General features: G+C 40.7%; 3 protein-coding genes and 1 long non-coding RNA gene across 5 annotated transcripts; 1 reads left to right on the top strand and 3 right to left on the bottom strand.

Moving 5' to 3' along the window:
- Nucleotides 1–926: 926 nt before the first annotated feature.
- LOC129603207 (uncharacterized) lies at nucleotides 927–11,959 on the bottom strand. Of its 2 annotated transcripts, XM_055503391.1 has the most exons (6): nucleotides 11,174–11,959; nucleotides 10,750–10,993; nucleotides 10,347–10,561; nucleotides 9,656–9,730; nucleotides 2,144–2,220; nucleotides 927–1,984 (listed from the first exon to the last, which is right to left on the bottom strand). In XM_055503391.1, coding segments are annotated over exons 1-6 (747 nt in total). In that variant the 5' UTR covers nucleotides 11,309–11,959; the 3' UTR covers nucleotides 927–1,983. The 2 variants fall into 2 exon arrangements, with proteins under 2 accessions (XP_055359366.1, XP_055359365.1); XM_055503390.1 differs by lacking the exon at nucleotides 9,656–9,730 and having other exon boundaries at nucleotides 927–2,220.
- On the bottom strand, nucleotides 3,419–6,789 carry LOC121201710 (uncharacterized). Its single transcript, XM_041067788.2, has one exon. It carries the CDS (start codon nucleotides 5,802–5,804, stop codon nucleotides 4,053–4,055), a length of 1,752 nt encoding a protein of 583 aa, XP_040923722.1. The 5' UTR covers nucleotides 5,805–6,789; the 3' UTR covers nucleotides 3,419–4,052.
- On the top strand, nucleotides 8,531–9,744 carry LOC129603208 (uncharacterized). The gene is made up of 3 exons (XR_008692921.1): nucleotides 8,531–8,757; nucleotides 9,013–9,436; nucleotides 9,579–9,744. It is a non-coding gene; the product is annotated as an uncharacterized LOC129603208 (long non-coding RNA).
- A 2,324-nt stretch (nucleotides 11,960–14,283) lies between the features above and the next one.
- Nucleotides 14,284–19,392, bottom strand: LOC121201709 (uncharacterized). Its single transcript, XM_041067787.2, has 7 exons — nucleotides 16,904–19,392; nucleotides 16,305–16,664; nucleotides 15,881–16,124; nucleotides 15,437–15,692; nucleotides 15,158–15,363; nucleotides 14,953–15,062; nucleotides 14,284–14,592 (listed from the first exon to the last, which is right to left on the bottom strand). The coding sequence occupies exons 2-7, from the start codon at nucleotides 16,437–16,439 to the stop codon at nucleotides 14,284–14,286; spliced, it is 1,260 nt and encodes a 419-aa protein (XP_040923721.2). The 5' UTR covers nucleotides 16,440–16,664; nucleotides 16,904–19,392.
- Nucleotides 19,393–26,193: the final 6,801 nt, after the last annotated feature.

Below are 26,193 nucleotides of genomic sequence, written 5' to 3'. Positions count from 1 at the left end.
TCATATAACTTTTATAAAGTTTTGAACCAGTATGTCATATGGTTTGAACGCTAATGAATTATTGAATTATTAATTTCTTGAAAATCCAAATAATTTACCGACGTCAACATGTGCCGACCGGTCTCGTTCTGTGTCTGCGTAGCGAACACTAAATGCGGATCGCTTGTTTAAACATGGACCGCTTGTCTGGAGGTACTTTCAGTCGAATGTCTGTTGAATGTCCAACGCCAAACTAACTTCACCACGTATTTTGCCAAGGGGCGTGTGTGCATCAGTGCTCACAGAAGATGTCTCCGCATTTTCTCTTTCTCTCTGAACGCATTCTATAGCCAAGTACCCGAGACAGTGAATATGTCTTTCTCACCACCTTTCTTTCTACCTGGGTGCTGCTGGTAAATTATAACGTATTATAAACAGCGCGGGAGTTGTTGTTTGCATTAAAGCAGATTTTATAGGGTCATGTGTTAGTATATGTTTCCTTGTTCCCCGATTTCCCGATTGCACTTAAATCCGTCATAACGTTTAATAACAGCATCAGCAGAGGACAGCATAAATCCTACCTACTGTAAGTTAAGTGCTTCTCATCTAGAATAAATTAACATTTAAAATATAAGGTGCCCTGATAAACATAGCAAAGGATAACTACTGTAACATAAAAGGAAACTAATATACAAAGTAAGCTAAATACAAGAAAGAAAAAGAAAAAGTGTTTCGTAATTTTACTTTACTTGTTGTTAAGTTATTTTCCCGGTGTTCCTTTGTGGAAGATTCTAGAGCCCCTGAGAAAACGAATAAAAGCCACCATATTCCCTGAGATTTTACAGTAAGTTAATAGAAATATTAAAATAATATATACATATATACAAAATAATTTATTGTGTAGGCAATTGTGAGGGACTGCGCAGTAAGTCTTAGGAACCCAGGAATGAATCCAACAAAAAATATAATTTATTAACAAATACTCAAGATTCACAATACTACAACTCCAGGGTCACAAAATTCAACCTAAATAACAGTTCTAAGCGGGCCCTTTAACTTGAATTGAGGTCAACTAAACAGACAGCAACTACCACTTAAACCAATAATAACTGACCTCCATGTCACACAAACCAGGGGTTTATAAAGACACAGGCTAGCCTACAGCTCAAAGAAGGTAACAGAAATAAACCGCCAATCAACCTCAACCACTAAACTAAATACAAATACAAGATTAAACACGAATAATATTTACACAATAAACAACGTAACAACTTAAGTAACTCCCATTAAGCAAATCCCCAACATAAGCCTAATAATGAAATCATAAGCGGCAGATTCCCCCTCCAGGCACGCGCAGTTGGCCTCCTCCGCTTCCTGGTTGTGGTATTTAAGCCCTGCTTAGGTGGCGCCCGCTCTTTCCACCCGGAGGAGGAATCCCCAGAACACAGAAAGGTAACACATTAAACTCACTGTGGCGGGGTGACCGTCACACACTCCCCCTCCTCTGAAGTCTCTCTGGGACAGCGAGACAAGTAGTCCGCCGTGTTGTTCATCTTGCCTGGCACATGATGGATCTCACACTGGAAAGGCTGCATGGCCAAATACCAGCGTGTTATCCTGCTGTTGGTGTCTTTCATCCTTTCCAACCATATCAGGGCTTTATGGTCAGTCTCCAGGATAAACTTCCTCCCTAAAAGGTAGTACCTTAGAGAGTCCAATGCCCACTTCACGGCCAAACGCTCCTTCTCAATAGTGGAGTATCGCACCTCCCGCGGATAAAGATTCCTGCTTATAAAAGCAATAGGATGACGGCACCCTTGATGTTCCTGGAGGAGCACTGCACCCAACCCACGACCTGAGGCATCAGTTTGTAGAATAAAAGGCTGCTAAAAATCAGGACAATGCAGCACAGGACACCGGCCTAGTGCTTGCTGAATGTCCTTGAACGCATCCTTAGCCTCCTCGGTCCAACACAGCTGACTTGGGCCCTTTAGGCTGGTCATATCTGTAAGCACAGCAGCTCTAGTAGAGAAGTTTGGTATAAACTTGTGGTACCACCCTGACATCCCAAGGAATGATTTTAGCTTAGCTCTCCTTGGTAGGCAACATTACCAGCACTTTCTGTCCTGGGCTAAAACTCCTTTCACGTGCAGATCGATCATACCACGTTCTTTGCTGATGTTGTGAAGCTGCCATGTTTTCCTGGGCCAGTGTGGTCATTTTCTCCAACTTCTCCCTCATCTGTAACACATAGGATACCACATTAACAGATTTTGTCCGGTTTTGTACCGGTAACAATATACATGATTGTTCACAGATTTACACAAATATTGTGCAGAGCAGGTTGCTATATAACCACTGATGCAGTGGGTGAGTGACTGTAGTGGGACGTGGTCAACAGTTCTGATTGTACAGTCTGACAGCAGCAGGTAGGAAGGATCTACGATATCTCTCCTTCACACAGCGAGGGTGGATCAGTCTGCTACTGAAGCTGCTCTCCAGAGCAGACAGTGAGTCCTCCAGTGGGTGAGAGACCTGGTCCATGATGGATGTCAGTTTAGCCAGGACCCTTCTCTCACCCACCTCCTGCACTGTGTCCAGAGTGCAGTCCAGGACAGAGCTGGACTTCTTGATGATCCTGTCCAGTCTTTTCCTGTCCCTCACTGTGATGCTGCTGCCCCAGCAGACCACACCATACAGGATGGCTGATGCCACCACAGAGTCATAGAAGGTCTTCAGGAGTGGCCCCCTCACTTCAAAAGACCGCAGTCTCCTCAGCAGGTAGAGTCTGCTCTGACCCTTCCTGTACAGTGCATCCGTGTTATGAGTCCAGTCCAGTTTATTGTTCAGATGCACTCCCAGGTACTTGTAAGAGTCCACTCTCTCAATGTCCCTTCTCTGGATGTGCATCGGTGGTATGACAGCAGGCTGCTGTCTGCGGAAATCCACCACCATCTCCTTCGTTTTCCCTGCATTGATCAGGAGGTGGTTCCACTGGCACCAGTCCACAAAGTTCTGAGTGAGTCCTCTGTACTCATCGTCATCATCGGTGATCAGTCCGACGATCGCAGAGTCATCAGAGAACTTCTGCAGAACACAGCTGTCCGTGTTGTGTCTGAAGTCTGACGTGTAGAGGGTGAAAAGGAAGGGGGCCAGTACAGTCCCCTGTGGGGCCCCCACACTGCAGGTCAGAGTGTCAGACACACAGTCCCTGGCTCTCACAAACTGAGGCCTGTTTGTGAGAAAGTCCATAATCCACTCCGTCAGATGAAGGTCCACACCAGCCTCCTCCAGTTTGTGTTTCAGAAGCATCGGCTGGATGGTGTTGAAGGCCCTGGAGAAGTCAAAGAACATGATCCTCACAGTGCTGCCGGGCTTCTCTAGGTGAGAAAGGGCTCGATGTAGGAGGAAGATGACGGCGTCGTCTGCTCTTATGCCGTGTCGGTAGGCGAACTGCAGCGGGTCCAGGTAGGTTCCCACCGCAGAGCGGAGGTGACCCAGGACCAGTCTCTCCAGTGTCTTCATCAGGTGTGATGTCAGAGCCACTGGTCTGAAGCTGCTGGGGTCTTTGGCGTGCGGTGTCTTGGGCACTGGTACCACGCAGGAGGTCTTCCAGAGCTGTGGTACCACCCTCAGCTTGAGGCTCAGGTTGAAGACATGCTCCATAACTCCACACAGTTCGCCTGCACAGGACTTAAGGAGTCTGGAGCTGATGCCGTCTGGTCCAGCTGCTTTCCTGGCCTTGATCTTCCTGAGCTCACTTCTCACCTGGGTGCTGGAGAAGGATAGGGGTTGAGGGAGTGTCTCAGTGTGGTGTGAAGTGAGGGGTTGAGGAAGTGACTCAGTGTGGTGTGAAGTGAGGGGGGTGTGGTTGGGATGAGAGCGAAAGGACCTCTGACCTCGTGTGCAAAAAGCAGCTCGAAGGGTGAAAACCCCGTAGAGGGTTGGGGCACCTCCCTGTATGCAAACAAGAGATAAGGAAGCCACTGATCCCAATCGGAGCCCATCTCGTTTACAAACTTGCGCAGCATCTGCTTTAGTGTTTGGTTAAATCTCTCTGTCAACCCATCCGTTTAAGGATGGTAGGGGGTCGTCCTCTCCCCCCAGATTCCCAACAACTGATATACATCCTTCAACAGTTTGGACATAAAGTTTGTGCCCTGGTCAGTCAGTATCTCCTGAGGGAACCCTACTCTAGAGAAAAACTGCACTAAGCAGAAAGCAACAGGCTTCGCTTTAATAGACCTCAGGGGGAATACTTCAGGGTATCTTGTGGCATAGTCAGTAATAACCAGCATAAATCTATTTCCTGCTTTACTCCTTTCCACCGGTCCCATGACATCCATTCCAAGACGTAAAAAGGGTGTACCAATCACTGGAAGAGGATGGAGGGGGGCTTTGCTGGGAAGTTGCGGAGACGTTTGCTGGCACTGAGGGCAGCTCCTACAAAACTGGGCGACATCTTTACGTAGGCCTGGCCAGGGAAAGTGACGTTGGATCCTTTCTGCCGTTTTATGCTTCCCTAGGTGGCCAGCCCAGGGAACAGAGTGGCCAAGAGCCAGAATAATATCTCGTGCTACTTTTGGAACCATCAACTGTCTCACTGACTTATGGCAACGGTAAAGAATCCCCTCTTGAATACAATAACCCTCCATGTCCAGGTCATCCTCCGCACACTTGCTAGCCTTCCGCAGACACCCAGCCAGACTTGCATCCTGCTGCTGCAACTCACAGATATTTTCTGGGAGCTCAAACCCCCTGGGCAGTTCAGGAATCGCTCCAGTCGGCGCTACCACTGTATGCCTGAACCTTTCCTGCCGTCTCTGTCTACGAGACGTGTGGGCCTTCACTACTCCAGCCTCGATTTGAGCATCATAAAATGGCAGCTCCTGTAACGCTTTACCGGGAGAGTCCATTCGCTCCTTCGCTTGGGCCCGTGTCATCACCGCATTACAGACTCTAACAGGATTGATCAAATCCACAAGAGTTGGCAAGTCATGGCCTAGTACTACAGGAAATGGCAAGTTATCTGTAATGCCCACCTTCAACAAATACATTTGTCCATCCACTTTAATATAGACCTCCGCAATTGGATAAGTCCTCTCATCTCCATGGACACAGCAAACAGGGATAGTGTCATCGGTAGAGATGGCGTGAGGGGGAACATATTGCCTACGTACCAACGTCTGTGTGCTTCCCGTATCAATAAGCGCCTGTAGAGCCCGACCATCAATTTCAACAGTAATTGTCTTCAGTGGATATTGAGATCTTTGTTCTTCCACCACCTCCTTCCTCGGCACACAGCAAATTTGGGTCATGTTTACAATATTCTGTGGGCATCTGGGTTTTATATGGCCCTCTTGCCCACATAAATAGCACACAGGCCCCTTAGAGCCTCTGGACAAACCTTTTAAAGTTTGGTTCTCCTTCACAGGAGGCTTACCCCCAGCCAATAGCATGTCCTGATGCTCCAAACCTGGTCTCTGATCGTCCTTTGCTGTCTTCCAGGACTTGTAGGCCCAGGACCGGTTCTTAGGGCGGGCCGCAACAAACATGTCTGCGAGTGATGCAGCCTTAGATGCCGTCCTGGGATCATGTTCCTTAATCCAAACCTGGAGCTCAGGAGACAACATCCTTAAATACTGCTCCAGAATCATAATCTCACTTATTTCCTCAGTTGTCTTATCTTTTGGTTGCACCCACTTCCCATAAAGCTCTTTGAGTCTTACATACAATTCTCTGGGTGTTTCCTCACACAATTCTCTGGGTGTTTCCTCATTCTCCACATGCAGAGATCTAAATCGCTGTCTCTGGATTGATGTCATATTTCTTCAGAATAGCTGACTTCACCTTATCATAGTCCAGAGCATCATCAACATCCATGTGAACATAAGCACTTCTCGCCTTACCCGTTAGTAGAGGAATCAGCTGGACAGCCCACTCTAATCGTGGCCACCTACAAGCAGCTGCCATTCTCTCAAAGGTAATAAGAAAATGTTCAATGTCATCCAGTTCCGTTAATTTTTGTAGTTTAGGCTCTCTCATGAAACGTGCCATACCTTGACCACTCTCCTCCTGTGGTGGTGGGGCCACCGGTAAAGCAACCTGTCCAGAAGCACCCTCCAGGCTACCTCCTGCTTGGAGATCTGGGGTTAAAGTATGTTCTAACCTCGATTCGGGTCGAGATTGCACCTCCAGCTGAAACAGACTGAACTGATGCTGCAACGCTCGAAACCGCTGGTCTTGGCGCACCACTTCCTTGTCCCACTGAACCTCTCGTGCCTTTTGTTGGCCAATGTGGGCCTGAAGAATGGCCGCCAGATCTTAAATGGTAGGTTCTCTTCCTCCTTCCTCCTCACTATCATTATCTCCAAATTCATCTTTATGCATATCTTCTTGACTGTGGCCTGCTTTGACTCCCTTACCTCCTCTGGCTCCACGCATAATTCCAGGTAACGAGGTTTCCCACAAAAGGTATCCAAATAGCAAAAAAATGATTGTGCAAAAACCTGGTTCCATTACTGGCTTGTATCCCACTTCTGACACCAATTGTGAGGGACCGCGCAGTAAGTCTTAGGAATTTACACAATAAACAACGTAACAACTTAAGTAACTCCCATTAAGCAAATCCCCAACATAAGCCTTATAATGAAATCATAAGCGGCAGATTCCCCCTCCAGGCACGCGCAGTTGGCCTCCTCCGCTTCCTGGTTGTGGTATTTAAGCCCTGCTTAGGTGGCGCCCGCTCTTTCCACCCGGAGGAGGAATCCCCAGAACACAGAAAGGTAACACATTAAACTCACTGTGGCGGGGTGACCATTAGTGATGGGTAGATGAGGCGCCATGAAACGTTTCGACACATTGCAAAACTGCATTGATACTGTGCCGATACTGTGTCACTGAATACTGACACCTGCTGGACATTAAAACTCCCTACAGGCAACTTAGTTGACAGACTCAGCTGACACTGATTTTGTGACTTAATATATACAATAATATAATTTAAGCCATTGTATGTTATATAGTATTATTTCATATCTTCATTTACATTTAAAATTGATATTTTTAGATACAGTCGATAAAGTGGACATGTATCATAACGTAAAAATCTAAGTGAACATGTTGTGAATGAAGATGCCTTTTTTTGTTTTTTTTAAACAAATTTGGTCTCTCTGCCCACTGCAATGAGGAGATCTTGCCAAAGGTTATCCAGAAACAACACACTGCTATTTTAGTACACCATTTCCAAACAACAAGAAACAAATAATGCTGAATAACATGCCTGAAGTGGGTGTAGACAGCTGCTGTTCTGACTGCCTCATTGCACTTGGAGGAACTGCGGAACCAGAGTGATTTAAATCTGGGGTCTAAAAGTGTTGCTGGGGTCAAAACTCTAAGGTGGTTTTGTTTAAATAGGAAAGTTCTGTCGAACAAATACGAAATTTAACCTGCACAAAACAATATGATTAGTAAGGAGTCACTTTGGAATTCAATCTGAATTCAAATAGATCAAGTGAAAACGTTTTAAAATTAATTAATTATTTTAACAGTACACTTTCTTTTTATAAAATTAAATAAAAAAGAAACCTTATTTATCGATATAAGATGAATTATAGATAGATTTGACGATGAACGGCAAACGCTCAGGGATTCCTTTTGGCAGATGCATCCCGACACATGCGCTTCCTTATAAACACAGTCTGGCGCTTCAGACAGTGACTGATACAGGAACTGTATCGGTCACGTGCTTTCCCAACGCGATACGCGCACCGACACAGTGTTTCGCTCTAAGAGCTCGACGCATGCGCCGACGCATCGGTGTTGCCGGACCCATCACTAGTGACCATCACAGCAATGTTTTTTATTTTGTAATCTTTATTACAGTGATAATATTGTAGCGATCCGGGGGGTACATAGTTTGGTTGACTGTTTCAGTTCGTGTTGTGTGTTATGTGGCTCTTTTATTTTGAAGCGCAGACAGTTGTGTGACGTCAGGTGTGCTTCGGGGGGGAAGGGACCTGTGAGAAAGAGGCGGGAGTTTTGTTTCTGAGTAGTTCCGGGTGATTGAAGACGGTTGGGAGACCTGTTGTCACCCCGCTGTTGTGATTAAGAAAATAAAGGAGTGCTGTTCACACCGAGGCTCGTAACATTATTGTTATTAGCTAGAGACAAGCAAGCTAACTTTTTTCAACCGTTATTAGCAAACATAGCAGTGACCTAACTGGGAAGTGAGTAGTTAAAAGCGCAGCTAGCGTTATGTGTGAGACGTTAGTACTAAGTTAGTAGTAAAATTTGCAAGGTTTTATTGTTGCCCAATAAATATTTGTATCTTTATAACTGGTTTTATAGATGTCTTCTAGGCAGCAACCAAACATGGTTCAGGTGACCTGTGTGGCCATTAAGGAATGGACCAAGGTAACATTTAGATTTTTTATACTTAATTTTGATGAAATCTATAAAGATATATATTGTATACAGCTAAGCACAATTTTTTAACATAAATGTGATTTCATTTGAAGAAGTGTTATGCTACATTTGTCTGACTTTTGGTTTCTATAGATCCTAAGGTTTAGATTTACCCCTGCACCAGAGGCCAGTTGCACACAACATCAGCGTGATGCCATATTCTAGGATGGAGAGCGGCTTCTCAGGACCACTGAACTGGGTACACAGGGAAACCTAACAAAAATTAAGAAGGGAGAAACATATTTTTTGAAAGACTGCCGAGTGACAGATTCAGGATTTCTAAATTTTTATGCGAGACAGCAAAATCTATCTGTAAGTAAAAATAACCTTTATGGTTATAATTTTTTCTTTCTTACGATTGTAAATTTTAGCTTATTTTTTCTGAGCTGTAAGTGACTGCATGCCATTTACCCCAGTCCCTCTCGGTCAAACATTCTCAAACACATCGTATCCACTTAACCCTCCACCACACCCAACACCACGCCCAATCTCACCGACCCCCCCCCCCCCCCCACACACACACACACACACACACTGTCTTGGTTGACTTTACCTCTGTTGGTGCAGGTCCAGCAAAATGGACGTGCCTGAGGCAGCAGTGGAAGAAAGCCGCACAAAGCTTTTCCCCATGTCTCCTCATATTAGCTTTGAAGACCTGCACAATCCCCCAACTATCTTTTCAGTTTGTGGAAAGGTTGTGAAAGTAAGTATCTAAACATGATAATAAAATAAATTGTACCACTAGTAATATTTTTAACAACTTCTTATCAACTTGTAGATGAGCCAAATAATGTGCAAGGGGGATAATCTTCCTTTAAAGGAAATTACCATAACAAATCCAAAGGGAGAAGAGGCGCAACTGTCAATGTGGAGGGAGTGTGCTCTGCAAAAGCTTGAAATTAACAAGCAATACAATTTTACACATCTGAGAATGAAACACTTCTCTTCTTATGGAAGAAAGTGTTGCTCGACCTTGTACACACAAATAACAGTAAGTTTATAAAAACATTTGTTGTAAGGTTAAATTTTGTTTTTAAACCTATTTATGTATGTATTTATGTAATTACCTTGTGTATTTACTGCCTGCGTGTCATTAATGTATGCCACATACATCTCTTATCTATCATTTTCAGGCTGCCAAAACTGAAGACGAGGTTGACATAACGGTAAAAGGAGTAGGAGAAGACGATGAAAGTGTTTTCCTACTCACCGAGCTATGAACCGAGGTGATAGTGCCAAAGGGATTGTGGAAGGGGGACATGTCACACCTGTCCAAGCTGCTTCCCTTGAGTGTCCATATAATAATAGAAGAAAGGAAGTGGATGGGCTGCCTACATCCGAAGAATGTATGTTTCTTTTTAATAACTGTCTTTAATTCAGTTTAGTTCATATCTTTATTAAATGTGCAGCAAGTAAGAATTTGCAACATCTGCCACAAAAACTACTCAGGGAAAAGAACTGAGAAACATAATGTGGCCATCTATTTTCTAATTAGTTTATCACATGTCAGTTGGTTATAAATTAATCTACCCATTAGTGTGATTTTATTATTAAAATGAAAAATTTATATTCCATTACTGGGTTAGGTCATTTTAAGTTTTCAAATTTTATATTTTCTTTAAAACATTATTATGTAAATATTAATATGGCTATTGTGTGTGTTTTTTAGGAAAGAAGACCTTCCTACAACCTTCACACACAGGCACACACACTGGCACTCTGACGCACACACATTTCCTGTTCTGCTTAAATTTTTTAATTGTTTAAATAAAGTAAAGCAATGTTCTTAAAATTTATCAGTGTGATTATTATGATGACAATATGAGGAAAATACTTTTTACACAGGTGCAAAATGTGTACTTGGAAGGGAATGTGGACTGAATAGGACCATCATTGCTTACGTGATCGAGTTCTCGGAAGCACGGGTAAGCCTCCAGAACCTTTGTTGGTCTGTCATGCTCCTTTAAAACATCAGAGACGATGAATCGCCTACGAGACTCAAATTCCAGGTTCAGCAAATGAGTTACTGCAGCTTTGTTTGGCTTTTTGGACTTGTACATTTCTTGAAGAGTCCTGTAGTGTCTTGCTTGGGTTTTCTGGCTGTCCACGCAGTCAGCTGGATCAGCAGAAGATAATAGAGGGACATTATGGTGGAAAATGAATATGAGATTTGCAAACTAACATGTTGTCAGCATAACCAAATTCGTAGGATTAAATTAAGCTTTAGACAGAAAATGCTACTGGGTGTAAAATGTATGTCAAATGAATTAACACAGCCTAAATGATATTAAATACAACACATACCTGCTTCATCACTGCTATCCTGGTTCTGCATTGGGGTGCTAGTTCTATGTGACACTGGGATGCCCTTGGGACTAACGGGTGACCGTTCCAGAGTAATAGTGGATGCACTGGAATCTCCATCATACTCAGTGGATGAAACACTGACTTCCACATCTTGTCGAGGTTTCTTTGAAGGAGGACCTTTATACATTCTTGGACTTTTGACATTTGATAGTCTCTTCATGAGCTTTTTAGCAACATGCTCCTATGAAACATACAGAGTAAGCATAAAAATAGACCCAAGCTTTATTTTGCTATAATTAGAGTTTTCAACAAATTCTAGCTTTATTTCAACATTATTATTCCAGATGGGAGAAATAGAATTTATTGAAATATTAATTAACATCATACCTACAAAAAGCAATAATGACAAATATCTACTAACCCATTCACTTTTTGATGACCTGTCTTTTATCATTGGATAGTACTCCACCAGCCGCTTTGCCATGATATTCACCTCATGTTTGGTGGGGTATCTGGGATCCTCTGTGGCTCTTGCGATAGAAATCATATTAGTCATAGTGTTTCTTATGAGTCGGCAGAAAAGCTCCTTGGATAAGGCCAAACCCTGCTCTTTACCCAGCCGTTTTTGCTCAAAGTAGGAGCGTCGCACCTGCTCAAGCTCACTGTCTGTGAAGAGTATGTACTCTGGGTTGGTTACAGTCACAAATTTAGAGGTATTGGCCTCTTCGTTTGAACTGCTGTTGCCTTCGGGGCTGATTGCTGAATTTCCTTATCAGTATTGGCCTGAAATATATTTACACAAACTTTATAATAACTGCCTACTCATTATGTATGCATTATCTTTTTTAATTACTTTTAAAACAGATTTTTTTTTAATATGTCTAGAGTTGTAAGAGAATAAAAGCAGAAATATGTAAAATAATGAAATACCATGTATAGAGACTTAACATTAACATTTCTGTGATAATGGAAAATCAGTTATACTGACAGGTGTTCTGTCATACTGTGAAAGACTGAACTGACCTTGTCATCTTTATTCACAACAAGCCAAATAGCTCTGCGCCTCAAGAAATGTTCAACACCTGGAAACAGATCTCGGATGTCATCTCGGGAAAGTGATGGTAATAAGTCTTCTCCAATATTAGCAGCTCCAACATAGACAGGTTACAGTCAGTGCAAAGAAACTAAAGTTATCATTGGTCAAAAATTTCTCGGTCAAACATTCTCAAACACATCGTATCCACTTAACCCTCCACCACACCCAACACCACGCCCAATCTCACCGACCCCCCCCCCCCCCCCACACACACACACACACTGTCTTGGTTGACTTTACCTCTGTTGGTGCAGGTCCAGCAAAATGGACGTGCCTGAGGCAGCAGTGGAAGAAAGCCGCACAAAGCTTTTCCCCATGTCTCCTCATATTAGCTTTGAAGACCTGCACAATCCCCCAACTATCTTTTCAGGTTGTGGAAAGGTTGTGAAAGTAAGTATCTAAACATGATAATAAAATAAATTGTACCACTAGTAATATTTTTAACAACTTCTTATCAACTTGTAGATGAGCCAAATAATGTGCAAGGGGGATAATCTTCCTTTAAAGGAAATTACCATAACAAATCCAAAGGGAGAAGAGGCGCAACTGTCAATGTGGAGGGAGTGTGCTCTGCAAAAGCTTGAAATTAACAAGCAATACAATTTTACACATCTGAGAATGAAACACTTCTCTTCTTATGGAAGAAAGTGTTGCTCGACCTTGTACACACAAATAACAGTAAGTTTATAAAAACATTTGTTGTAAGGTTAAATTTTGTTTTTAAACCTATTTATGTATGTATTTATGTAATTACCTTGTGTATTTACTGCCTGCGTGTCATTAATGTATGCCACATACATCTCTTATCTATCATTTTCAGGCTGCCAAAACTGAAGACGAGGTTGACATAACGGTAAAAGGAGTAGGAGAAGACGATGAAAGTGTTTTCCTACTCACCGAGCTATGAACCGAGGTGATAGTGCCAAAGGGATTGTGGAAGGGGGACATGTCACACCTGTCCAAGCTGCTTCCCTTGAGTGTCCATATAATAATAGAAGAAGGGAAGGTTGTGTAAGTGGATGGGCTGCCTACATCCGAAGAATGTATGTTTCTTTTTAATAACTATGTCTTTAATTCAGTTTAGTTCATATCTTTATTAAATGTGCAGCAAGTAAGAATTTGCAACATCTGCCACAAAAACTAGTCAGGGAAAAGAACTGAGAAACATAATGTGGCCATCTATTTTCTAATTAGTTTATCATCACATGTCAGTTGGTTATAAATTAATCTACCCATTAGTGTGATTTTATTATTAAAATGAAAAATTTATATTCCATTACTGGGTTAGGTCATTTTAAGTTTTCAAATTTTATATTTTCTTTAAAACATTATTATGTAAATATTAATATGGATATTGTGTGTTTTTTTAGGAAAGAAGACCTTCCTACAACCTTCACACACAGGCACACACACTGGCACTCTGACGCACACACATTTCCTGTTCTGCTTAAATGTTTTAATTGTTTAAATAAAGTAAAGCAATGTTCTTAAAATTTATCAGTGTGATTATTATGATGACAATATGAGGAAAATACTTTTTACACAGGTGCACTGCTTTCTCTGTAGAAGGGACAATTTGAGAGATGACTAGTGACTGAAAAGCTGTGGTATGAGAATGTAGACAGCATCTCATGGTGGTGTGTAGGATGACTCTCATGGTCAGGAAGAAGAAGAGAAGAAATTAAGTGGTGAAAGAAAGTTGTGAGGAATTCGTCAGGAAAAGCTTTTAGGTGACTAGTGACATGCTGTAAGGTTTATGGTTGGTGAGGTTCTGAACAACCCCCTTGAAGTAAGAGGTTATTAAAAAGACTCAAATATTTTGCTATCTCATTAACAGAATGTATATTACTACACTGCAAAAACAGACCTACTAAAAAGAAGCAAAATAATGTTAAATATAAAACAAATAATCTTGTATTAAGCAAAAAAATCTGCCAATGGGGTAAGAATTTTTTGCTTGACAAGAATTCTTAAAATAAGCACAAATTCCTTGACTCTGAAAGACTTAATTGGGCCTTAAAACTAGATATAAATTCTTAAATTTAAATTAAATTTTCTATAACAAGCAATGAAAAACTATTCATTTTAAGATTAAATTACTTAAAATAAGAAATCATTGAAGTCAAATTTAAGAAATTACACCTTAATCTGTGATTAAAAATGAGAATAAAAGTACTGAAAATAAGAATACATTTCTTCAAACTGCATAATGAAAATAAGTCACTTTGTCTTAAATCAAGACACAAAACCCTTCTCAAATTTAGCATTTTTTTATTAACTTTGCAACAGCAGTTATATCAAAATCAATTGGTAAACAATTAACACATTTGCATATGCTGTTAAACAAAATTTCAAAGTAAAAAGTGTGAACATTTTCAACAAAGGAACAGACATTTCACACTTACATTTGACAGAGTTGGCAGTGTAGAAGAAACTCACTGGATGAAGGATTTCCACTCGCCAATGGCTTTTTTGTAGGATGGGGTTAAATCGTGTTCATGAATGGAATCCTGGAGAATTTCTGTTTGCACTACTGAGAGTAGTGTTGAAATACACTTTGGGTAAGTGAGGTGCAGGGCATAGTAATATGCCATGAGGTAGAGCAGGCCTTCTTTCAGTCTCTCAAGGTTGAAAGTGGTCACTGCCATGTTTCCAACGGCGATCATGCAGTTGCCATCCGAAACAAGCAGAACTGGCGATGTCAGTGATCGTTGCTGCAGGTAAGTATCAGGATCCTCTGAAGTCTAGATGACACAAATCAATGTAGAGAATTAAAAAGCATCACAACTAACAGACATACTTTTACCTCAATGAGCACAATAGTGAAATCATTGTAAAATAGTCATGTAGCATGTCTTTTTTATACGAGTTCACATTTTAAAGGTTTAAAAGATTTTTAAGGATTAAAGAATCAAATGTTGATAACTGGAAAAGTTCATATATACTATAATATTTGATCCTTAGTTATGTGCGGATTATATGTGATTCTTTTGCACTTAATATGTACTTGTAGTTTTAGGAATTATAGAAAAGGCAACAGCAGCCTTGAGAGAGAAGGGCAGATGTGTTTTAGTAGCCCTATCAAACTTGGGCCTCACTTTTACCTGAAGGACATGGAAAAGAGCCTCACTGCTTAAGCCCACCTTCTTAGGTGGCATGGTGCTAGATGGGAAGAGCAGCGGCAGGGCTCTGAACACAGCTGTGACATGCTCCACTGTTTATGGTAAATGCACAATACAAAATTGTACCATAAGTAAATTGTCATGTGACATTTTATTAAATGAACAAAACAATGTATTGTAACTTCACCTCCATTCAAGGTTTTAGGAGGCTTCATGGCTTTCTTCATCACCCCATAAAACTGGACCTTTGAATAGAATGTTTCCCATCTGTTCTTCATCTCATAGATGTACTGGAAGTTGGTTGGTTGGATGACCCGCTGCAGCTCATCCAGCACCTGGAAAATAGATTCAGATACAGAAGTAAAAATGTCAGAAAAACATTGTCCACTAGCCCTTTTCAAGCATTCAGGTGACTTAATAAAAATACATATACAATATGTAAGTTATGTCATGCTAAAATGTGTACTTGGAAGGGAATGTGGACTGAATAGGACCATCATTGCTTACGTGATCGAGTTCTCGGAAGCACGGGTAAGCCTCCAGAACCTTTGTTGGTCTGTCATGCTCCTTTAAAACATCAGAGACGATGAATCGCCTACGAGACTCAAATTCCAGGTTCAGCAAATGAGTTACTGCAGCTTTGTTTGGCTTTTTGGACTTGTACATTTCTTGAAGAGTCCTGTAGTGTCTTGCTTGGGTTTTCTGGCTGTCCACGCAGTCAGCTGGATCAGCAGAAGATAATAGAGGGACATTATGGTGGAAAATGAATATGAGATTTGCAAACTAACATGTTGTCAGCATAACCAAATTCGTAGGATTAAATTAAGCTTTAGACAGACAATGCTACTAGGTGTAGAATGTATGTCAAATGAATTAACACAGCCTAAATGATATTAAATACAACACATACCTGCTTCATCACTGCTATCCTGGTTCTGCATTGGGGTGCTAGTTCTATGTGACACTGGGATGCCCTTGGGACTAACGGGTGACCGTTCCAGAGTAATAGTGGATGCACTGGAATCTCCATCATACTCAGTGGATGAAACACTGACTTCCACATCTTGTCGAGGTTTCTTTGAAGGAGGACCTTTATACATTCTTGGACTTTTGACATTTGATAGTCTCTTCATGAGCTTTTTAGCAACATGCTCCTATGAAACATACAGAGTAAGCATAAAAATAGACCCAAGCTTTATTTTGCTATAATTAGAGTTTTCAACAAATTCTAGCTTTATTTCAACATTATTATTCCAGATGGGAGAAATAGAATTTATTGAAATATTAATTAACATCATACCTACAAAAAGCAATAATGACAAATATCTACTAACCCATTCACTTTTTGATGACCTGTCTTTTATCATTGGATAGTACTCCACCAGCCGCTTTGCCATGATATTCACCTCATGTTTGGTGGGGTATCTGGGATCCTCTGTGGCTCTTGCGATAGAAATCATATTAGTCATAGTGTTTCTTATGAGTCGGCAGAAAAGCTCCTTGGATAAGGCCAAACCCTGCTCTTTACCCAGCCGTTTTTGCTCAAAGTAGGAGCGTCGCACCTGCTCAAGCTCACTGTCTATGAAGAGTATGTACTTGGTTGGTTACAGTCACAAATTTAGAGGTATTGGCCTCTTCGTTTGAACTGCTGTTGCCTTCGGGGCTGATTGCTGAATTTCCTTATCAGTATTGGCCTGAAATATATTTACACAAACTTTATAATAACTGCCTACTCATTATGTATGCATTATCTTTTTTAATTACTTTTAAAACAGATTTTTTTTAATATGTCTAGAGTTGTAAGAGAATAAAAGCAGAAATATGTAAAATAATGAAATACCATGTATAGAGACTTAACATTAACATTTCTGTGATAATGGAAAATCAGTTATACTGACAGGTGTTCTGTCATACTGTGAAAGACTGAACTGACCTTGTCATCTTTATTCACAACAAGCCAAATAGCTCTGCGCCTCAAGAAATGTTCAACACCTGGAAACAGATCTCCGATGTCATCTCGGGAAAGTGATGGTAATAAGTCTTCTCCAATATTAGCAGCTCCAACATAGACAGGTTACAGTCAGTGCAAAGAAACTAAAGTTATCATTGATGACAATCATTCAATGACAATCGCTAAAACGCCATTATTATCTTTGGCTCCTGGAATCCACAACACATTAAGCTAGGTAAAGCTATAGGTTAGCTAGCTAGGCAAATAGAACATTAGCACGACATTAGTAATGCTTAGTTACATACCTCTGAGTGTGGCAATTGAAACCTCGTCCAGTTGATCCATAATGCCACTCAACTGACATCAAATAAATGACACTTTACATAGAAAAATGTGCAAAATTGCCAAAACTGCCAAAATGACCGCCAAAGCCTGCGCATTTTTTTTTTCCAAAATGAAACGGACTTCACGATGCGCGGGAAGGAGCATCAGAGTGTACCATCGTCATTGAGGGAGCAGGGTGGCCGGTCATCTTAAATACGTTTATTTATTTAGCATTTGCAGTATATTTATCTAAAAAGGTTTTGTATTACTTTGTCATTAAAACTGAGTCACATAAATGTTAAAAAAATAAATCTCAAGTGGTTTATATCTTTATAAAACCTGCGAACTATGGTAATTACCCTTGGTATTACAAAATGTGTACACTTCACGCAATCTTAAGTTCAGAGGTGAAGAGTTCAAAACTGTATTTTGCTAATGTAAGCTAAAAGTAGCATGAAAATGATTTGGCGCTGTGTTATTTGCTTCGTTTTTGCAGGTTTAACTCTCAAATCTTTATTGAGTCATATAAATTCTGCGCATAGTCGGAGTCCAGATTTTCGCGTTGTTTGTGGAATCGATGGATGTTCCAAAGAGTATCGCGTCTACAACTCACTATGGTATCATATTCGAAGAAACCACCGTGAACACCTTGAATGTGGCGGTCACAGACAGAGGGGGACAACAGTGGCCTCAAATCGGGAGACCCCATCTGTGGTGAACAGAAACGTGTGGACGTATAGGCCAACGACGGTGGAAAACAGAGAGCATCACAAGGACGAGGCAGTGGTGGAAAGCTGAAGATGTAATGACTGAGAAAAACATAGTGCAGCCCTGTTCTAACTCGGTGTCTCCACATTTTGGAGTATTTGACAATACTGCATCCTTATATTCTGGCTTTGATGGTGGCACCTGTACTCATCCAAGTCACCCCGCTTTGTCCCAGACTGATGAAAATTTAAATATTCTGGATGTTCCATGTTCTGCTGTACTTGACTCTTCTGCATCGTGTTGTGCAAAGGTAATTCTATTATTTCTTTAAGTACTCAATGTCCTACTGTATCAAACCTCATGTCTCAGCATACAAAACAAATCTCAATTTAATTGTCATAATACACAGATTTATAACACTATATCTGTGTATCTGTCAGTGTGTTTTACACAATTAATTTTTTTTTTAAAGGATGACACCGGGCATGACACTTTGTCCAGACAGGCTACTGCTATTATGCTGACCGCAAGAGAAAAACACCATATTTCACAGGTTTGTCTTCATACAACATTATTACATGTATTCGATATTTGGCTTTGTTCTTTGTTACATGACAAGTCCAATCTTTATTTACAAACATACTTTACTTATTGGTCTCCCTTAGATATGACACAAATTATTTAGTAAATATAAATCCATGATTTTAATTTATGGTTCATGATTTATCAATGAGTTGAAAAAGCATTTTTGTGTTGATGTTGCTCCTAATAATCTTTATAAAGGGGACTCCTAAAGGCAGCATCGAACAATCATTTAAACATTGGACTGTTTGGAATTAATCTGCTTTCACTTCCTTGCTTTTTCAGAGAGGTGTAAATGATGTCTTGGCAGCAATGCAACAATACCAGGCTCTGTTGGTGACTAATCTGAGGAGTCAGCTACAAACTGTATTCCAGCTACACCAAGGAAGTGAACTTCAAAAGGAAGCGATGGCAGTATTTGACCGGATTGAGGATCCTTTTACTTCTGTTGCGACAACATACAGGCAGGACAATGTCATTAAGGAGCATTTCAATTTTTTGGAGTCAGAGGAGGTTTGTGTTGGGTATGCTGCCTGCATTCAGAAAAAAAGGGGGGAAAAGGATCCTTTCTACAAAACCCAAATGTTTTCATTACATACCTTTGATCAAAAGTTTAGAGCAGTTACTGTTACATCCAAAAGTTTTGGAAATGTTAGATCAGCCACAGAAGTACACAGTAGGGTATTTGTATGACATTACAGATGGAGAGCTCATGAAATCACACCCTTTATTTTCAGCCCGGCCCTCTGCTTTACAGATAATTGTTTACTCTGATGAAATTGAAATTTGCAACCCACTAGGATCTCATGCTTCCAAAAATAAGTTGATAATGTTTTATTATACGTTGGGAAACATTAATCCAAAGTATAAATCAAAATTTGCTGCAATCCGTCTACTTGCAATTGCAAAAAAGAGTGAGCTGTCTGAATGTGGAATTGATGCAATTTGGGGCAGATTGTATGAGGACTTGGTAATGCTATATGATGGTGTTACAATTCAGACTGAGAAGGGAGAACGTGAAATATTTGGAGCATTAGTTTCAATATGTGGAGACACTTTAGCACAACATGAGCTTTGTGGATTTAAAGAGGGTGTTGGTTTTGCCTAAAGTAAGTGTCGGCATTGTGAATGTTCGTTTGAGGACATGCAAATGTATTTTGATGAGGACAACTTTGAGCTCAGGACACTAGAAAGACATGTTCGTCAGTGTAGTGACATTGAGAAGGCAAATACTGAGTATCTTAGAAACAGTCTAAAAACTACGTTTGGCATTAACCGAAGGAGCAAGCTGGTAGAATTTCCAGCATTTAACTTGATCCAACAAACCCCCCAAGATATTATGCATATAATTCTTGAAGGCATTGCTCCATTAGAAATAAAGTGTGTGATAAAAGAGTTAATTAATTTAGGTCAGATAGACTTGGATGTCCTCAATACTGCCTTAACAGGATTTCCCTACTCACCACTTGATGTCCGAGACAAACCAAGCCCTATAACATCCAGCACATTAGCTCCAATTGATAATAAATTAAAGCAGTCCTCAGGCCAAATGATTCAATTCAATTCAATTCAATTTTATTTATATAGCGCCAAATCACAACAAAGTTATTTCAAGGCACTTTACAAAGTAAGGTTTAAAACCTCACACAACTAAACCCAACAAATCCCACATACAGCAAGCATTTAATTTGACAGCAACAGTGGAGAGGAAAAACTCCCTCTCTAACGAGGAAGAAACCTCCAGCAGAACCAGACTGGATGTGGGCGGCTATCTGCCTCGACCGGTTGGGGTGAGAGGATAGAGAGATAGAAAAGCAGAGCAACAGCAACAAGCAACAACAAGCAACAACAGAGCACAGGCAGGATGGTAGGACCAGGGACTGGATGCAGGCAGGATGGTTGGATCCGCAGCTGCCCATCACAGACACCAAACTTTGAGTCCAATGATACCTGTGGGTGAGGACAGAGAGGGAGAAAGAGTGGGGGTGGGGGGGAGAGAGGAGAGAAGCACAACTACTGGACAGAAAGAGACAAGGTTAGTTAAACATGGGACAATGATGGGAGGTTATGGGACAGAGGAGGTAGAAGGAAACAGAGGAGCTCAGTGTATAAATTAAGTCCCCCAGCAGTCTATGTCTATTGCAGCTTAACTAAGAGATGGTTCCTGTGACTAACAATAATTGCCAGTGACCTGAACCATCTCTAACTATAAGCTTTATCAAAAAGGAAGGTTTTAAGCCTAATCTTAAAGGTGGAGAGTGTGTCAGCTTCTCGAACCTGAAGAGGGAGCTGGTTCCAGAGGAGAGGAGCTTGGTAGCTAAAAGCTCTGCCCCCTGTTCTACATTTAAACACTCTAGGAACCGTAAGTAGCCCAGCGCTCTGAGAACGAAGTGTTCTGCTGGGAGCATAAGGAACTATAAGGTCTTTAAGATAAGAAGGAGCTTTATCATTGAGTACTTTGTAGGTGAGTAGGAGAATTTTAAATTCTATCCTACATTTTACAGGCAGCCAGTGCAGAGAAGCTAATGTAGGAGAAATGTGATCTCTCTTTCTAAGTCCTGTCAGAACTCTGGCTGCAGCATTTTAAATGAGCTGTAGGCTTTTTAAGGAGCTGTTAGGACATCCTATGAGTAAGGAGTTACAGTAGTCCAGCCTAGAGGTAACAAATGCATGGATCAGTTTCTCTGCATCGCTCTGAGAGAAGATGTTTCTGATTTTAACTATATTTCTAAGGTGGAAGTAGGCGGTTCTGGAGATTTGTTTAATGTATGATGTAAAAGAGAGATCCTGGTCAAACCTGACACCAAGGTTCCTCAGTAGAATCTGAAGCTAATGTTATGCCATCCAGGGTGGCTATCTGACTTAATAGTGTCTCTCTCAGATTTTTAGGCCCAACAATAAGAATCTCGGTTTTATCTGAGTTTAGTTGAAGGAAGTTTTGGGACATCCAGGATTTGATGACTTTTAAACAACCCTGAATTTTGACTAGTTGATCTGTTTCATTTGGTTCCAAGGACATGTATAGCTGAGTATCATCTGCGTAAAAATGAAAATTAATAGAATGCTTTCTAATAATCTCACCTAGAGGAGACATGTATAAGCTAAACAGAATTGGACCCAGCACAGAACCCTGTGGAACTCCATAGCTAATCCTTGTGCGTGTGGAGAATTTATCATTAACATGAACAAACTGGAATCTGTTCAACAAATAGGATTTAAACCATCCCAATGCTGTTCCATTAATCCCGATTCTATGTTCTAGTGTCTGTAATAGAATGTGATGATCAATTGTATCAAATGCAGCACTAAGATCTAACAGGACAAGGACAGAAACTAGACCATTGTCCGAAGCTAATAGAAGATCATTAGTGACTCTAACCAGAGCTGTTTCTGTGCTATGATGTTTTCTAAATCCTGACTGAAAATCTTCATACAGGTTATTCCCACTAAGGTGGTCAGATAATTGTTTAGCCACGATTTTTTCCAGAATCTTGGAAATAAAGGGTAAATTTGAAATGGGCCTATAGTTGGCTAGTTGTCCAGGGTCAAGGGTTGGTTTTTTCAATAGAGGTTTGACCACAGCCACCTTAAAAGCCTGTGGTACATAGCCTAGTTGTAAAGATTGGTTGATTTGATTTAATATGGATGAGCTGATTAAAGGTAGAGCTTCTTTGAGTAATCTGGTTGGGATTGGATCTAAAAGACAAGTGGACGACTTGGAAGAGTTAATTATTGAGGTTAACTCCATATGAGTTATGGGGGAGAAGCTGTCTAGGTAAGACAGAGGATTTAATAAATTTAAAGTTGATGGATCTAGACAGTGCTTTCTGTCATTTGGAAGAAGTCGCTGCTGAATGTTTTTTCTAATGATGATAATTTTATTAGTAAAGTAGTTCATAAAGTCATTGCTGCTGAGATTTAAGGGGATAGTAGACTCAATACAGCTATGACTCTTTGTCAGCCTGGCTACAGTGCTGAAAAGAAACCTGGGGTTGTTTTTGTTTTCCTCAATTAGGGAGGAATAATATGTTTTTCTAGCAGCACAAAGTGCTTTTTTATATTTCATTAGACTGTCCTTCCATGCAATGCAGTTTACATTTATTTTGTTGGAACGCCACTGTCTTTCTAGTTGTCTAGTCCTTTGCTTTAGACTGCGGATGTCTGAGTTATACCACGGAGCTAATCTCCTCTGATTCACTGTCTTCTTCTTCAGAGGAGCCACTGTGTCTAACATTGTACGTAGAGAAGCTGCAGCATCATCTACAAGACAGTCAACCTGTTCATAAGGATTAAGGTGACTGTTCTCTGTGTATCTGCAAGACATTGAGGCAAAAGATGATGGAATCATCTGCTTGAATCTGGCAACAGCATTGTCAGATAAACATCTGCTATAGTAACATTTCTTTCCAGCTGTTATAGGGTCAGTTGTGCTAAATTCAAAAGTTAATAAGAAATGGTCAGATAACAGAGGGTTTTGGGGAAGAACTATTAAATTTTCAGTTTCAACTCCATATGTCAGGACAAGATCTAGAGTGTGGTTAAAACGATGAGTGGGTTCATTTACCTGCTGTGTAAAACCAATAGTGTCTATTAAGGAGTTAAAAGCAGTGCTGAGACAGTTGCTGTCAACATCTACATGAATGTTAAAGTCTCCCACTACAATGACTTTATCTGTGCTAAGAACTAAGTCAGATAAGAATTCAGAGAATTCAGTTAAGAACTCTGAATATGGAGCAGGAGGACGGTAAACAATACAAAACACAACTGGTTTCTGAGTTTTAGAGTCTGGGTGAGAAAGGCTCAGAGTGAGGCTCTCAAATGAGTTATAACTATGTTTAGGTTTAGGAGTAATTAATAAATCTGATTTATAAACTGCTGCTACTCCTCCACCTCTACCTGTACTTCTTGGAACATGATAGTTGATGTGACTCATTGGAGTCGACTCATTTAAAGTAACATATTCATCCTGCTGCAGCCAGGTTTCAGTGAGACAGAACAGATCTATGTGATGGTCACTTATCAAGTCATTTATTAAAAAGGATTTAGATGAGAGAGATCTGATATTTAATAAACCACACTTTATTAGCTTACTATTACTTTGTTCCGTAAGAGGAACTGTTTTGATGTTTATTAAATTCTGGTAAGTCACTCCTCTTTGATTTGTTTGTGACTTGTATAGTTTAGGTGGTCGAGAAGCAGACACAGTCTCTATGCGATAAATAAGAGTGGGTCGCGGCTGTAGAGAACATGCAGAGAGGCGTGTAAGACTGTGACTCTGCGTCCTGGGCTCCACTCTGAGTTGTCAAGCAGTGGGGGGACTAAGCAACATGGCCATGTTACTAGAGAGCAGAGAGGCTCCGTTCAACGTGGGATGGACGCCGTCTCTTCTAATCAGCCCAGGTTTTCCCCAAAAAGTGCTCCAATTAGCCACAAAGCCCACATCGTTTGCAGGACACCACCTAGACAACCAGCGGTGGAGCGATGACAGCCGGCTATACATGTCATAGCTGGTCACATTGGGGAGGGGACCAGAGAAAACTACGGAGTCCGACATTGTTTTGGCGAACGAACACACCAACTCAATGTTAGTTTTAGTGACTTCCGATTGGCGTAACCGGGCGTCATTAGCTCCTGCGTGTATTACGATCTTAGCGTACTTACGTTTATCCTTAGACAGGAGCTTAAGATAAGACTCAATGTCGCCCGCTCTGGCCCCAGGCAAACACCTAACTATGACCGCTGGATTCTCTAACTTCACGTTTCGGACTATGGAGTCACCAATGATCAGAGTGGGTTTCTCAGCGGGTGTGTCGCTGAGTGGGGAAAATCTGTTTGAAACGTGAAGCGGTTGGTGGTGCACCGTGGGCGCCTGCCTAAAGCTACGTTTCTTACGAGCCGTGACCCAGTCGTTGCCCAGCTGCCTGGGACCTGCCGGGGGACTGGTAGCAGCTAAGCTAGGAGGCTCCGCACCGGCTAAAGGGACCTGGCTAGCTGGCCTGTTTTCTAAAGTGCAAAGCCGAGACTCTAAGTCTAACAACCTCGCCTCCAACCCTGCAACTAGCGTACACCTATTACAGATACCATTACCATCACTAAAGGAGGCGGAGGATAAGCTAAACATAAGACACACCGAGCACCGAACAGAGCGAGAGGGAGAGGAAAAGGGGGAAGCCATAGCAGGAAAGTAAGCTAGGAGCTACGCTAGCGGAGAAAACACTTAGATAACAGTGTAAATTAGCAGGACGTTTAATGAAAGGAAAAGATGCTTGAGTGTTTGAGTGATTGTTCTACTAAAAATATTGCCATTTCTTATTGACACAGATAAAGATAACGAATACTACAAAATAATTACTGAACTCTTAGAAATTACTCAAATTTTGTTTGCTCCCGTCATTGGTATACAGACAATTAGCAAATTAAAAACACTCATTGAACAGCATTTAAAACATATGAAAAATATTTTCCCTGATAACAACATTACCCCAAAACAGCACTATCTGATTCATGCTCCATCACAGATAAAATTACTAGGACCAATAGTCTGTCACATGTGTATGCGATTTGAATCAAAACATTGTTTTTTCAAACAGTGGGCCTCAAAACTAAATTTTAGAAATGTTTGCAAGTCTTTAATAAAACACAATCAAATGTATGAATGCTGTCAGAATGCAGGTGAACACCCATTTTTTTTAATGAGTGTGTATTGGGACCAACATCAGAAATAAGCAACATGTCATATTTGAAAGAAAAAATGAGGGCCTTCCTTGGCAAGGATGATATAAACAATGCAGTGTCTGTCAGATGGATTACTCTAAATGGTACTAAATATATACGAGAGAAGACATTACTTGTGACTGCTGTTAATTCTATCAATTTACCTGAATTTGGACTTGTAAGCAATATCTATGTAATTAACTCATCATTCTATTGTTTGGAATTTCAGCAGCATAATACTATTTGTTATGATAGAAATTACATGGCATATATCATAGAGATTCCAAACATGGCACAAGCAACTGAATTTTTAAAGGCTGATAATCTGGTAGATTTCACTCCATATTACAGTTATACTCACAAGGATGTGATTTATGTTCCTACAAAATATTTTCTGGGAGATGTGCTTGGGCTACATGGAGCCTCAGCTGAAGAACTGTAAAAGGCACACTGAAATGAGTTATTTTATTTTTTCTTTGTGATTGTTTATTTTTGATGAAACAGCCCATCAGAATAGAACATTGCTGCTCTGTCAGGTTCAGATGGCAACAAATAAACACCATTTAACTGTTCTTGTTTCATGGCATTCTTAAATTAAGAAATTGTACTTTGTGGTCTTGCTCTTAAAATAAGGCAAATAATCTTGTAGCTCCATGGAGTTTTATTGTAAAACATGTTATATCTTGTTACTAATACATGTTAGATCAAAATTAGCTGGAATATCTTACTAAGAAAAAGTTAGGCATACGTTCTTACAATGAGATAATTTTTCTAATGCAAAACATGCTTGGCCAGATAAATTTTCTTTCTGGACTTAAAATAAGACACATCTTCTTGATACAAGGATTTTTTTACTTTCTTGAAATTCCTTTTTTGCAGTGTACTTGTCACATTTAATATCTTCTCACATACACCCCAAGGAAGATATTTGGTATGCAAATAGT

Source organism: Betta splendens, chromosome 16, assembly GCF_900634795.4.
Source record: "Betta splendens chromosome 16, fBetSpl5.4, whole genome shotgun sequence".
In the NCBI taxonomy this organism is placed as follows: Eukaryota; Metazoa; Chordata; class Actinopteri; order Anabantiformes; family Osphronemidae; genus Betta; species Betta splendens.
Note: the sequence above shows the minus strand (reverse complement) of the source record. Positions and strands in the feature narration are given on the sequence as shown.